The sequence below is a fragment of the Mycteria americana genome, chromosome 7 (assembly GCF_035582795.1).
Source record: "Mycteria americana isolate JAX WOST 10 ecotype Jacksonville Zoo and Gardens chromosome 7, USCA_MyAme_1.0, whole genome shotgun sequence".
NCBI classification, from domain to species: domain Eukaryota; kingdom Metazoa; phylum Chordata; class Aves; order Ciconiiformes; family Ciconiidae; genus Mycteria; species Mycteria americana.
The window spans coordinates 28146243-28161052 of NC_134371.1; the positions used below are offsets into that span (position 1 = coordinate 28146243).

Sequence of the window (14810 nt, forward strand, 5' to 3'; positions counted from 1 at the left end):
AGATTGTAAGTAGAGTAGGGGAAGAGTCAGAGGCAGGTGAGCCATGTGTCAAAGGATGAAAAGGGAGAGAATGGAGAGACACAGACATTTGGGGAGGCACAGAAAGGAGGAAGGAAGTGCAATGGGAAGAATATATTGAAAAAAGATGGAAGAAGAACCAGTTAAAAATGCAAACCCTCCAAAAGTACAAGATCCCTTAACAGCGTGGTTTTCATTGGCACTACCTGAAAAACTTTCTGGCCGGTACCCAGGTTTCTTGATTTTGCCTTGCTTTGGTCAGGCGATAATTTTTGCTATGATCAGTACTTAAAATATTGAAAAAAATGAAGCCTGAGGCAATAGTCATAAGGTATTTCCATTTCATATGAACAGAAGTCACCCCAAAATGATTAACTTCTCTGGAAGCTTGCTACTACAAAAAAGAGAGGAGGCAGTAGTGCAAGAGATTAATGAGCAGTTTCATTAAATTAAATCACAGTGAAGAACACAGTTCTTACACTTCATTGTAGTACCTCCAGTGTAGTCTTTCAGAGGTAGGATGCAGAAGTTTATTTCTCTAATTTGGGAAATCTGTGTATTTTGTATGTTAATCTTGTCTCTCAGATTTCAGATGAATGTCTATAGGGTTTTTTGGGTTTTTTTTATATATTACTTTCTCATTTGAATATGGGTTTCTAGTTCTGCCCTTCTCTCCTTTTTAAGCTGCTTTTTCGTTCCTGTGGATCTGGGAGCATAAATTAAAAAAATATAAAACTATAATATAATTGCATTTAAAAAACCTTAAAAAAAAAAAAGTCTTAAATCAGACTGTCCAGTCTTAATTTTCACCTGCTTAATTGATGCATAGAACTGTTTTGAAACCATAATTGTGTCTCTAGATACCTAGGCAGTCATGGTTCTTAAACCACTTCCTAACACGTAAGAAAATGCCTTTTCCTTCTTTGCATGCATCTACTTTCTGTGAAAGGAATGAACCCAGGGTCCTCTGGAACAGATGGTGTTTGAATACTTCATCGTGATGGCATCCTAACTTAAAAGGATGAAAAAATAGAACTTGTTTTTATTAAGATTATATAGAAACTGAAATTGTAGTTTTTCCAAACTTCTGAATGTTTAACTTTATATAATCTCCTTGGTACCTAATTTCCTTGGTTTTAGGGAAGCTTGAGAAAATAAAAAAATACATCAGATGATACACAGTATCTTCATAACTGGTATTGAGTGGGCCTGTGTAGACAGAGCACAGCTGCTTGTTCCTGCCAGGAATACTCCTGCCATAGGTACTAATGTGCTGCAGGACATTTTCATCTGTTTCTCTATGGCAGTGTAACTATTTCTGTCATTAGGCAGCAGATTACCTCAAAACACACTACCCTAGAGCATCAAAATACAGCACAGTATATATCAAGGTCATCTCATAAGCTGTGGGATTGAAGATACCCAGTAATTTAGGTCATTTTTCTACACAAGGAAAAAAAACAGTGCAGTCTGCAGAAATATGGTAGGGCAAAGAGCTGAGCAAATTAATTCTGTATTATTAAAACCTGATAAATATAAAGCCACCAAAAAAGATTTGGAAAAATCCAAAAGAAGAAACATAAAGTGTGAAAAGAGAGAAATGGCTTTGCTGGCTCTCTTGACTACCCACCTACTTAAAAAATACTTAAAACTTTGTTTCTGGGGGCTCAAAAAGTCATCATCTCTGTGTGGTCTAAGCCTTCGTCTGGCCTGTGAGCTGACACATAGCAGTGCAGCTTTAATTACCATTTCCGCAGCTGTGGTATCCCTGAACGTTAAGAGAAGTATGGTTCCCATTGGGAGATGACAAACTAATGCTCAAAAGTATCAACTATATGGAACAATAATAAGAATCTAAGCTGGCTCGATGCCAGCCTGTAGATCACTGTGAGACTTACACAAGAGTTACAGATTGTTGGTTCAAGTCCTGTGATCAGCATGTAAAAAGTATGAAAATGGTGTGCTTCCGTCAGGATGGATTCTTTTTCACAGGTCTGCCATATTAAAGAGAATTTTGAGTAGAGCATGACTCTCCCAGACAAACGTAGACTACCCCACACTGCTGGCATGAAAGGTGTATGTATTGCTTTTTGCTTTGTTGGCAGTGGTAACAATGTTTTGCTCAAAACTCAGAAGTGTCTGGAGGATTGTCTCAACAAAAATAGGGAAAATATGAGAAATGTTTGTCATTTAATGGTGTTGATAAACATTTGATGTTTTTGTTTTAGGTTCTATTTCAAATTGTAAATAAAGAAAAGTATTAACAAGTATTAATGCAAAGCACTTCTCATATTCATGAAACAGAATTTTATATAACAAAAATAATAAAAGTATATAAATAATTATCTAAAAACATTTTGAGAGAAGGGGAATTACAGGAATAATTAGACTGGAGAAGGGGATGCATAGAACCGATGACAGTGTGGATAAATTCAGGATTCTGCAATAATCAAGTGTCACAATTATAGATTGGACAAAACACCAAGTAAGTATGTTTTTCTGGAAGATGAAACTCAGGAGAATGGAAAGTCTTAGTTGTTAGAACGCTGATAATGCAGATATTTTGTCTGTTATTTACTTAGAAAATGTCAAGGCTTTCCTTTCAGATACGTTCTTTCTGTCTGCAAAGCATAGCTGGAAAGTGATGCTCATTTTCTTTAACGGAATTAAAGGTATTGCATAGTTGCAAATATTTGCTGCCTTAGGTTGACTCATACTCACTATAAACTTCAGCTCAGAATTACAGAAAATCTGGCTAAAATCTAGTCTGGGAAATATTTTTGCTTATTCCTTTCCTGCTTAAGGCAGAGTTCACTGTATATCCGCAGTGTTTCTGACAGACAGTCATATTTTCTAAAAAAACCCTCTAGTGTTGGTTTTTCCACAGCTTTCTGTAGCAGTTTGAGTGCTTAACTGTGTTTGCCACTAAAAAGTTCTTCTTTGCATAAGCTAAATAGTCAGTATTGTAATTTTAATTTATTATTTCTTTATCTACCCACTGTGCACCTAAAAAGTGACAATTACCTTTTCCCTCTTCCTTAAAAGCAAGGAAGATATTTACAGAATGTAAATATCTGTGCTACGAAGATATTTACAGAAAGTTTTCTTCATTACCTCTTGTGTCCATTCCATACTTTGCCCAGGCCTTTTTTATTTTATCTTCCTTCTGTTTTTTGTATTCCTTTTGTGCTTGACCTCCTAATTAATTTGTTAAATAAGTTCATCTCTTAGTTAAGTAAGTCTCTTCCTGTCCTTGCTCTGTATCACTGTGTTTGCAGCTTTTACCCTGACATAAGTTTCTTAGGAATTACCCTAACTTTAGCATTCCCACCTGCTTACTTCCTTGCTAGGTAGGAAATTTCTGCTGTGTTTCTTTCCCCAAAAAGCGTTTGGGGTGTTAAAAGCTCATGTTACTTGGACAATTCTCATAGTTACTCAAGAAACATCTTGTATCTGGCACATTGGTGGTCTGTGGGACTTTTCTACTCCTCCATTCTGACTTCAGTGCAGTGTATCCATGTACACCTTCACTTCTGCCTTTCTTAGGTTCTTGTCCAGGTCATTGCTCTTTATCCTTACCCATGGGTTCCTGTCACTAATCTCCACTGACTCTATTTTAAAACCTTCTTAATAGGATTAGCAAGCTGACATGCAGGGGCTCCTCCCTCTCCAAAGAGATTAATTCCATCCTTGACCAACAGTTTAAAAACCAGACTTTTTTGCTATCAGAGAAAGTCCTCCTCCTATCATTTGTCTCTCAAGAAGGGCAGTCATTTCCAGGGATTGCCTCAGTGTCTCCCGGGCCTTTGCTCTCAGCTAGAGGGACCAGGTGTAACACAACCTTTCTCTCTTTCTTACCTGCTCCTGCAGTCACTTGTCTTCTGCCTCAGATCTGGTGAGCGGCAGGAGGATAGTAGCCTGGTTCAGTATGCTTTTGTTAGCATCTGGCTTCAGTCTCCTGGCAGGCCATGCAAGTACCAAATGTTCACAGGTTTGCTTCCTATCTACCTTGCTTGATTTGCTCACTTAAGACTTACAGAGACCCTCAGTATCAGGCCTGAACTTAACTCTGGGACCATTGATCCACGGTGTTTGGTGAAGTCCACAAGGGCTTTAGACTCCACGGGGAATCCAGATCTTATCTGCACATGTCTCAAGTCTCATTGCTGTTGGCACTGTTTTTTTTTTTTCTGTACCTAACCAATTTAGAGTTTTGCATTTTGGGACTATAGCACTGGCTGCATAACAAGCGATCTGTTCACAAGCAGGATGGTCTTCAGTGGAGCTGTAATTAAACCTGCTACCTTACTGTTGCTCCATAGTGTTCATCACGTGCCAGAACTGATACTGATCCTCTGTGGCTAAATAAGCTAAGGCCTTAAGAGGCTTACATCCTCTTCTAATGATTAGTGATGACTCCAGAGATCCTGGCCTTTCTGAATGCCACACAGCAGAGGAAACACCATTTCTGGTACTGCAACATAGGTACCATTAAAAGAAGAACAAATGGCATTTCTGTGTGCTTATTTAGCAGTTGATCACATCCATATAAAATTTTTCTTCAAGAAAGTTCTTTTCTGTACTTTGAAAGATCTTATGATAGATCCATTAAACATAACTTTCATCTTCCTCTGCAGACTTCCTCTGCAATGGTAGTCAAAAAGATCCCTAGAAGAGAGCATGAGTGCTCAGAGACTCCTCACAGATATAGAGATGAGTTCTCAGGAACAATAGTTCTTCAAGGAAAAGTTCTTCTGAAAATCCTCCTTTCAACTTCTGTCCTTCTTTTATCTTCTATTGCAATTTTTGAAATAGTTGGGAAGGAGGAAAGAAACTTAAAAATAGGGATTTTTAGCTTCTGTTTTTATGTCAGTCTCTGAATGTTCTTTCATTTTTTAGCTTGAACAGTTTTTTAAATACAGACTTGGTTATAGAATAGGCTCAGAAATGAAGCCCTCTGGGTATGGAGTTTTATAAATAAAGTTCAATAATTTGTATTAGTTCTTGAGCAGCTTAAGGCCTTAGACTTGGTAGTGTACTCACTTTTATGAAAGTAAGTTCACTCTGCAGTGAACTCTACGGATTATATTTGAGCAGATTTGGGTTTATAGCCTTTTTGCTATCTACAGATATTTTTCAACAAGAATCCATAGTTTGCCAAGACTGTACAGTTGAGTTGAGTTGTACATCGGCAGCCAGCTAGATGATGTGCATGTGTTCAGGGGATCCAGCCCTTTATCATCAGTGTTCCTGCAGGCAACAAACCTTGATCCATAGGCACTTGTCTCGTGACGCCCATTTTTCCTGCCTACAGCTCACCAGATCAAAGCAATCTCCATCTAAAGTGCAGCTGGGAATGAGCTGCTGCCACCAGAACAACTCAGACAGACGGACACAAGCTGCAAGCTGCTCTTCTTCCCGAGGGCTCCTAAGGCTGTGGCTTAGATGCATTGTTCTTGTGGCAGCAGCCTGCTCCGCCCTGGAGGGTGTCTCAGACCTTTTGCATCCTTCAGCCTGTGCCTGTCCTATGATGAGAGATGGGCTGTAGAAGATTTCAGAATAATACATCCAGTATGTATTCCTTCTGTCTCTGGGAAAAGGAAGGGCAATGCTCAGAGATGGCTGAGTTGCTTGAGTGGGCTGCATGCAGCCCATGCTCAGTCTCTTTGAACACTTGTGCATTGATTGTAAATACCAGATATCAGGCAGAAGTTACCTGTAGTCTCTTTCCTAAAGATAAATAGCCGTCTATTTCGGCTTTTCACCAACTACCTTGAGATCATATGTCTTTATTTTGTATTTACTTGCTACATTCTTTATCTTTTTGTGGAGTTACTTGAAAGGGAAACAGTAACAGACATTTAACTGAAGGCACATTAAATTCTTTATATATGCAAATAGGGAGAAAATTCAACATTGTTTGTAGGCAGCTGCATGTGGTTTTTGGTTTTTAGCTGAATTGCAAATTGGCTTTGGTAACTCATTTGCATAAAATTTGAAATGTACATTAAACAAATTACAGTATGATATTATTTAATATTCATGTGCATTTGATTAGGGTATTCTATCAGCTAATCTTAGTGTGTTTTATTTAGCAAGGTGAAGTGAGGTTGAAGTGTTTGAAAGCTCTTCAGAGCCTGTATACCAACAGAGAGTTATTTCCAAAACTGGAGCTGTTCACTAATAGATTCAAGGTAAGAGGAAATACAATTTTTGGAAGGAGTACAGAAAATAAAAGTATCATCTATCTCATCCTGTTGCGGTCTTTGAGTCATGTATATTAAATGCAAAAATAAACTCATTTGTTTGTGACAAGGCTTGTAACTGCAGTAGTAAAATTGTATTACTGAATGCTGAAATTAAGCCAAATTCATTTTACAGTGTTTATCTTATAAGATTTGTCAGGTTTGGCCAGGATGCTTATTTATCTGTTTGTATTATTGATAGTTTATACATTGTCATTATTCAGTCTGGTTATACTTATTTAATTTTAGATTTATTTAATTTTAAGGATGTGTACTGGGTGTTTCGCACAATCTAAAATACATCTGAAAGTAATAGCCTGTAACAAAAGATTGTTTGTAAGACAGCTTTTTAGCTGAATGTGTTTGGAGGAAGAGATACTTTGATCTGCATCACAATATTCTGCACAGTGAAATACCTTGCTGCAGAAGAGGAGTTTACGTTGTGCTTTTAGACAAACCCCTGAGCATGATTGTCCTGTTTAGGAGATAAGTACTGGAGGAATATTTCATGGGATTTTTACTAGCACAAACACGCTGACTTTTTGCTTAATACCTTGATGAGAATGTGGCTGTTAATTCACTTAGTGGCATGACTGCTTTGTTTCACGAGTGAAGTATCTGGAGAGATGAGCATAGAAATACTGTCATTGCTTCTGTTTGGATGCTCTGCGAAGAAAGCTTTCAGACACTGTCACCACATCAGTTGACACCTTTTACCATTGCTTTTGTGTTCTGGAGAACACAGAACTGTGGTAAAGGCTACCCCCCAAGGAAAGACTAATTTAATTTATTTTTGTTTAAATCATGATTATAATGCTGATGAAAAATTTTGTTTAGAAAAGAAGTGGAGATTTAAATGCTCATAAATAATTACTGTGCATGAGACTTAAAAACTTCTCACTGCAGCTTTTATACTGCTTCACTGGTTTTGTCTGTCATTGCAGTTACTATTAACTCCTCCAGTTTGATCTAGGAAAGCACAAAATATAGAAAACTTGTCATATCTTCCCTGTATGTAAACAATTCATAAAAACATAATGGTAATCAACCTTTTACCACATTCACTTGAAATGGAGAAAAAAGATGCTTTAAACTGCAGTAAAGTCTAGATATTAAGGAAAGCTTTTTGTCCAAAATTATAGTTATATAATAAAACAGACTCCTTTATTAATAATCTCCTTCATTTGAAATTTTTAAGGGCAGATTAAATAAATATGTCAGGAATGAACTAGGTATAGTTGACTTCAAAGTAGGAGATGAAACTAGATCATTTTGTGAGATCACTTCAGGGCATATATTCTTCTAATTTTATAAAGTCTGTTTCTGGGACTATTGCAGTAAAGACAAACTTTCCTCTCATAGAAGAGTACCTGGCAAATGGGTTCGGACCTCAGACTACTTCTGTAATGCCTCCATAAGTCTGGTTTGCGTATCATCTCAGGACAACCAGAAATACTATTTAACTCTCCAGAAAAATGAACCCTCCAACTCTGCTGCTTTTCTTGTTCCATCTCAGAAGACTTACAGATTTGTTTATATTTGCTCCTTCTGTAATTCGATTTATTTTGAAATAGGCCACTAAAACTCTTATGTTCTCTATATCTGCTTCTTTTTACTCAAAAATGTGCTGGATGCTTCTCTCTTAGCCTCTTATAATTCGTAAGAGAAAATGCTGCTTTGAGTCTGAACCTGTCCCATCCAGCAGCAAAACTTTTAAGGACAATTGGAGGCACTTTGAAAAATAGTTACTCAGTAATGTACTTCAAAAAACTACAGGAACATGAAACCTCTAAATACTTCCTCCTGGCTTTTTTCATAGTATAGACAATTTTCTTTGTTAGAAGAAGTCAGGTTAGTCTGTGCATTGCTTCTTGGTTTAGAATGGCACAAGGAATTTTTGTTTCTATCAAAAAGTTTCAGAGGAAAGAAACCCTGCTAGGAATCCTCATGATTCTTCTGTTCCATTAAAGCTGTTTTTACTACAGAACTCTGTATCATTATGAAATAAATTAGAGAAAAGGTGAGTTCAAAGTCTCTGTGAGCCTAGAGAGCAGATTTATTTAACATGATGATTTATCAGTTTCCGTTTCCAGCCACATCAAGAGAACAAAAAGCTGGTATTGCCCAAATGCCTGCACTTGGATTTACAGCTGTGCTGACAGGGATGCGGCCTTTGGCACCAGGATGGAGCAAAGTTTCAAATTAATGCTTTTTGAATCTGTGATACATTACTTAAATGTCTTGCCACCACGCACTCTACCACCACCCCCTGAAAAATAATTGACCTAAATGCCATTCTCAGTTCCATGTCTGCTTATTTATATTACCTCATCAGACTTTAATCGACCTGCACAGTTCAGCTGGTATTCAGCTCAATCCATTCAAACTGTCAAGAGAAATCTCTCTAGAGATCTTCTGGCTGTTTAAAGTATAAATTAATTTGATCCAGAATGACTTGTACTGGGGTGTTACTATTTCACCACCTTCCAGATAGCTGTGACAAGGATCTGATAATGTCACTTCTCCAAAGGAAAGATGTGTGTTCTTTCCAGCATTTGTTTGTGTTTCTAGGAGTAGGTGATATGATAGAAATAAGCTTTGTCTGTCAAAAAAAATGTTGTCCATCAAAGAGGAGACTTTTATTTTCCATCAAGATGTCCTGTCTGATACAAACATTAACTGAAGCCATATGGAAAAGATGTGACTTTTGCAGTCAGTGCCAAAGTCAAGACACCAGCAGATTTAGATGCAGCCGTTTGATTTCTGTCCCTCATCCCTGACCCTTTGCAGGAGAGTGCTGTCTCCAAGGCCTGAGAGGCAAAAGGAGATAGATTTGCTCTTCAGCCAGCCTTGTTCACAGCCTAATACATAATTGCAAACTGATCTTCACAGGCAGTGAAAATTCATATTTCAAGTTATAAATACAGGCATGTGTCCTATTCTACTGCTGTGCAGTGGTACAGGAAATTTCTGTCAAAGCAGATTGAGCAGCTGGGGTTTGTAACTTACTAAACCACGGAAGTTACACCTTCCAGAGGCATTAGGTGTTCAGGTCGCATTTTCAATGATCTCGGTGCCTGGCTGGCAGGTGCCATCACACAGAGATGCTGGCACCAAGGCAGAAAATAAGAAATGACGCATCCACACTGTTTATTTTAAGCCTGATGTTTCTGGGAAAAATTGAGAGAACAGTCTTTTTGGATAAGAAAACATTGTTGCATCAGTCGGTTTCAAAATCCAAAAGGACTCCAAATTCAGAGAGTACCTCTTGCTCTGTAGGCAGGAGAGAAGATCCCTTCCCTGCCAGGCTTTTTTCAGAGATGTAGAAGGAGTTTTACACTTGTGTGCTTACTCCTTCATGTGCAGTTAGTTCCCTCCCTGTGGTGTCCTGGAGTTTAAGATACACTTTGGGGGAGTGTATAAAATTCCACTGAAACTTTAAGATCAATATCTCTAGTTGTTCTTTCTCTTGATGATGTTGTTATTAGTTGTTGTTCCTTGGCCAGGACCTTAGGAAACATTGACAGCAATTTTTTTGTCTTGTCCATACACAGAATTTCCTGTTTGGAATTTCACTGTTTGAGTCTCTTCATGGGCTTCTCACAGTCTCTAAAACTGTCTACATACAACAGTTAAATGCATCAAATTTCCTAGGAATGTAATGGTGATTGGTAGAGGTGCATTCAGTCATAGCAGCACAAAGTATCTCTACAGACCTGTTTTTGTTGAGGGGTGAGACACTTGAGACAGCCACAATGTATTCTTTACATACTATTCCTAAATTTCAATACTGAAATAAGCATCAGGTGCTTGATATTCACCTTCAGCCTTTAAATGCCTGGAATAGTAGAGAAGAGAGGTGAACACCTTTATTTTGTACTGATTTTGTTCTTGGTGACTTTCACTGTTGTTTCCTAACACTTCCCTTGTTTCTTTTCCAGTCCCTGACTTCTATTTTTTTCACATCCCAAAATGTCATATAGTACCTAGTCCATCCTGAAGCAGGTCAAGCCACAGAAATTGAGTTTTATTTTCAGGTGGCCCAATTTCTTTTCATTAACTTGATCAGTCAAGCAAAGAACATGAAGACATATTGCATTTCTATGGATGGATAGAAATTCTCCCCAGATAGGAAGGACAACATACACGATTCACATCTATTTTTGGTTGCCAGTAAGCAAACTGAAACTAAGGAGAAAGAAACCCTTAGGAGAATTCTCATAACTACAGAGTCCTTAGAAGTTATAAAATCATGAGATTTGACTGGAAAGTGATGTGCTTGTCTCCACTAGAAAGAGTATAGGAAAATACAAAGTCAAAGCATGGAATTTCCCACTTTCCTGTGGAAGGTCTGCAGTGTAATTCTTGAGATCAGCTTCAAACCTTAAGATGTAGCCAGGTATAAAGGCCACAACTTTATAGGCAATATGCAGTGCATGTATTCAGGTATGATTTTCTTCACAGTATTTCCAAATATGCATATATGCAGTATTCATTGCTCTAAAATTATTTGTTTTCAGAGGGATGAAGCGGGGCAATTTTTCTGCTGTCATCCAACCCATGTACATTACTTTTCAGGAAAGAACTGTTAAATAAGACCAGTCCAGAACAGTGCTTCAACTCCAAAGTCTGCTTGCTTGTTTCCTGGAAAACACACAAGGATAAGGACTGTTTGTTAAGCACTTGTTCTCATTCCTGTGTACTTGCCTATTGTTCCATTGTGCATATAGCACACAGCTTCCTAAGATGTACATTAAATGGTTTAATAATATTAAATGGCTTTCGTGTGTCTAGTTGAAAGATCTTTCTTCCCAAGAGTATTTATTTTGTAATCTATAGAATTCTTCATCTTATTACTGTTTGTGTGTTTCTGCTTTGTCACTGTAATAAAATTCCTTTTCAGGATCGCATTGTATCAATGACACTTGATAAGGAATATGATGTCGCTGTGGAAGCCATTCGATTAGTCACGTTAATACTTCAGTGAGTATTTTTCAAAGCCTATATATTCCCTTTGAAAGTTACCTAAGCCAGTGATATTTAATGGACTTGATTTCTTTGCTTGTGTAATGAAGTGAATCTGTTACTTTACACTTAGAATGAAGTTGAACTGAATATGTAATATTATGGTCATGAAGCTAAAATAAGATATTCCATGTCATGGCAATAGAATAGGCAAAGTATAAAAATGTATTGATATATTCAGACTATTAGTGCATCCATTGGTATGGAAGAATGCCAAAGGGCGTTTATACCTTTTGCCAAGGGCAAAATGATTGTCCTCCCCAAAACAAGTATCCGTGGGTTACATTTGCTAAAGTAATTCTAGCAGTAACTAAGTAAAGATCCAGTGTTAGGAGATTTGATTACCTGACACAGCTGGAAAGAGAGTCCTCCGGTAAATAAGCTGACAGGGAAAAGATGCTAGCTTCAACACCCTTGTTTGGGTTATATGGAGGTGCATAACCCAACAATTTCAAACACTTGACCATGCAGGAGGAGACATGCTTCCAGGCCTTTTTCTTACAGAGATGCGGTGGCTTCCCTGAGGCAAAGATCCAGTCCAAAGATCATCCCACATGCTGACTGAACCAACCTGTCCACAGCAGCCTCATGAGTGTGCTGCTGGAGGAGCACTGCTAAGCTTTATTATATATTCATTAAAACATATGTTAAAGAAAATCTGTTTTACAAACAGATGCATAGAATTTCTGCATCATACTTTATACCCAGTGGCTCCAGCGTGAAGAACATTTTTGGACATGCAGAATTTGGATGAAAGATTAGACTAGCTTTTCCTCTTAGTAAAGAAGTCTGGCTTCAATTTATTTATGAGTCACTCTGCTTTACAGATATTAGGTTTGTAACATTAGGAAGAAAGGAAATCTCATACTATTACATTTTTAAAGCAAATATAACAAATATGATCACAAATGAGACGTAGAACACATCTGTTCCCTACATTATTAGCAACGTTTGGCAACACAGTAAGATTTTAGGTCAAAAATTGTCCAGTGCACCTTTTTTTTCCTGTCCTGTTTTCTCTTTGGTTGCATGATGAAAACATAGCTAAATGCATTTAGCACCAGAAGAATATGGGTCACGTTGAACAGCACAGGGCAATATTCTGGCAGGTATAAACTCCAAAAAGATGTCATGAACAATCATGATGGGGAATGACCAATTAAAAATTATTTGTAGTATGAAGCCAAATGATGCATGGAGTCCTGACACATAAATGTTTCTGATGAATGCTGACCACACAAGGAGGGAAGTAATATTCCTGTATGCGACAGTGGTGAATTTTTATGTCATTGATGGAATATAATTGTTCCATGACTCATAGCATTTTTCAAGAATACTGCTGAAAAATGAAAGTTTTTCTAAGTTTCAGAAAACTCACACACAAAATCTACCTTGAGCTCAGAAGCTGCAGAAGCCCCAACTATGTCGTTTACCTAAGACAAGGGTAAAAGGTGGCTTGTTCTTTTCAATAAATAATTATAGAAAATAAACTTTTCATCATCTTTCATGCAGCACAGCATGGTATGGTCAGATTCGGTTCCTTGATGTTGAAAATGAAGTCTATATCTAGTCAGCACAATAACTATGGTAGAAGTGATGGACAGTTTATTGTATCACCATTATTGTAATTCTAAATGCACACCATGATTCAATCCTAAAGTGATTATGTGTTGATTTGATTGGTGGTTGCACAATGCTAGTTCTGTGTCCCCACTTCGTGGCGTAATCTGGTTTAGTTTTCTACTGCCTGCGTCCAGAGCATTTCTGTGCCTTCTCCCATTGCTGAGGCAGTTTTATCCACCTGGCCTGGCCCTTTCAGCAGCTAGAATTGGGAATATTCCTGCCTACTTCCCAGGCCAGCAGAGAGGCACCTCCTGCCCCACAGCGCACAAGAGCACGTGGACTGTCACATGAAAAGACTCCTAAGAATGGAGTAGGCCAGGAGACTGAAGCAGGTTTTCCCAGTCCCAGACTTGAATAACTTAAAAATTAAAAGCTTTGAAAGCAAACAGACATTGCTATAGAAGTAAACAAGTTGAAGCAAGCAATTACATTTTCCTCGTGTAGCATTCTAGGTTTTTAATTTAATAATGTTTGATAAGGAGTGTTTGGCATCTTGCAATATGTGCATTGTAGTTAGTGTGATGGTCTAAGTAACTAAGCAGGGCAAGATTTGTAAGTAGTGGTGACATTTTTTTCATAATATTATTTTTTATATATATATTGATACAACTGGGAGAAGGAAATCAGACAAACTTTCAGTCTTACAGGCCCTTTAAATATCTCTGTATTTGGAAATTGAACCAAAGATTCTTGAAGTCAGCGTTCAACCATTTGGGATTTTGTATAAAGGAAATCAATCTTGTAGTTGTCAAAAGTAAGTTATGGGAGGTGAGGGGATTGAAATTAAGCCTTTCTTTTAGTTCAGGTGTTACTTTCTGACTCTTTCAGTGGAAGCGAAGAAGCTCTGTCGAATGAAGACTGTGAGAATGTTTATCACTTGGTGTATTCAGCACATCGGCCTGTTGCAGTAGCAGCTGGAGAATTCCTTCACAAAAAGTAAGTTATCAGTTACCCTGGAATAAGACCAGATTTGTGAATGCTTCCTAGTAGAGGTAAGATCAAAAGGCAAAGAAGCAATAGAGTGAAATATCCCAATTTAGCAAATCAGGTATTTAATTTAAAACACAGACTTATTCTCTTGTTTAGTTTCAAGACCTAAAGACTTGAAGAAACTGGATTTACATTTTCCTTGCTCTAGAATTCAGAAAACTTCTCCTAACTCCTCAAGGACTAAATATAAAAGGCTACATAAACCTCTCTGTATTGAAGTTGTTTTAAATCCTGTGATAGTGTATATAGGGCCTGTACATCCCTGATGGTCTACCTGATATGCAGTCATTATTTTTACAAAGTGTTAAACCAATTTACTTCAAAATTGTGAACTTGAAAGGTTTTTATGTAGTAATAATTAAGAAATGTGTTTCTAAACTTAGTGACTTCCCCTAAAAATACATTACACCATGGTTACATCTTCCATGTACCCACTATGCCAAAGGAAATGAGCTAAGTTTTCCATGGATGTGAATCATACTTCATCAGTAACTATGACCAGGACATTGCCACATCATAGTAGTTAACCTTTTCATTTTAGTGTTTGTACTTAAAAGTCTCTTAGCAGTAATTTTATTTTTTCCCCTCATGGGCTGTGACATTAGGGTTCTTTAATATATCAGAATGGAATGCAGGTTATATAATTTTTCACTCCAAGATACACAACAGAAAAAAAATCATGTAAAAACATCAGTTTTCCTTTGCCAGTGTTCTAATTTTCTGTGGTTTATTAGTGATTTAAAAGTCCACACTGTAATTGTAAGCTTTCATTGGTGGATTTCTGGAGTTCCATCTCTGTCATCAGGCATTATCTGTTTCAAGGAGTTAATTTACAAAATTCAGTTACATTTAGTTTCCTACATGATGTTTTAGGAAATGGTTAGGTTATTTTTAAAAATATATACTGAA

General features: G+C 37.4%; 1 protein-coding gene across 2 annotated transcripts in view; it reads left to right on the forward strand.

Moving 5' to 3' along the window:
• STAG1 (STAG1 cohesin complex component) overlaps nt 1-14810 on the forward strand; it is a 202655-nt gene that overhangs the window by 131156 nt on the left and 56689 nt on the right. For both annotated transcript variants that reach the window (XM_075507568.1, XM_075507567.1), the window contains exons 11-13: nt 6114-6212; nt 11167-11246; nt 13740-13847. In XM_075507568.1, coding sequence (XP_075363683.1) covers nt 6114-6212; nt 11167-11246; nt 13740-13847 — 287 coding nt within the window. The remainder of the gene's footprint in view (nt 1-6113; nt 6213-11166; nt 11247-13739; nt 13848-14810) is intronic.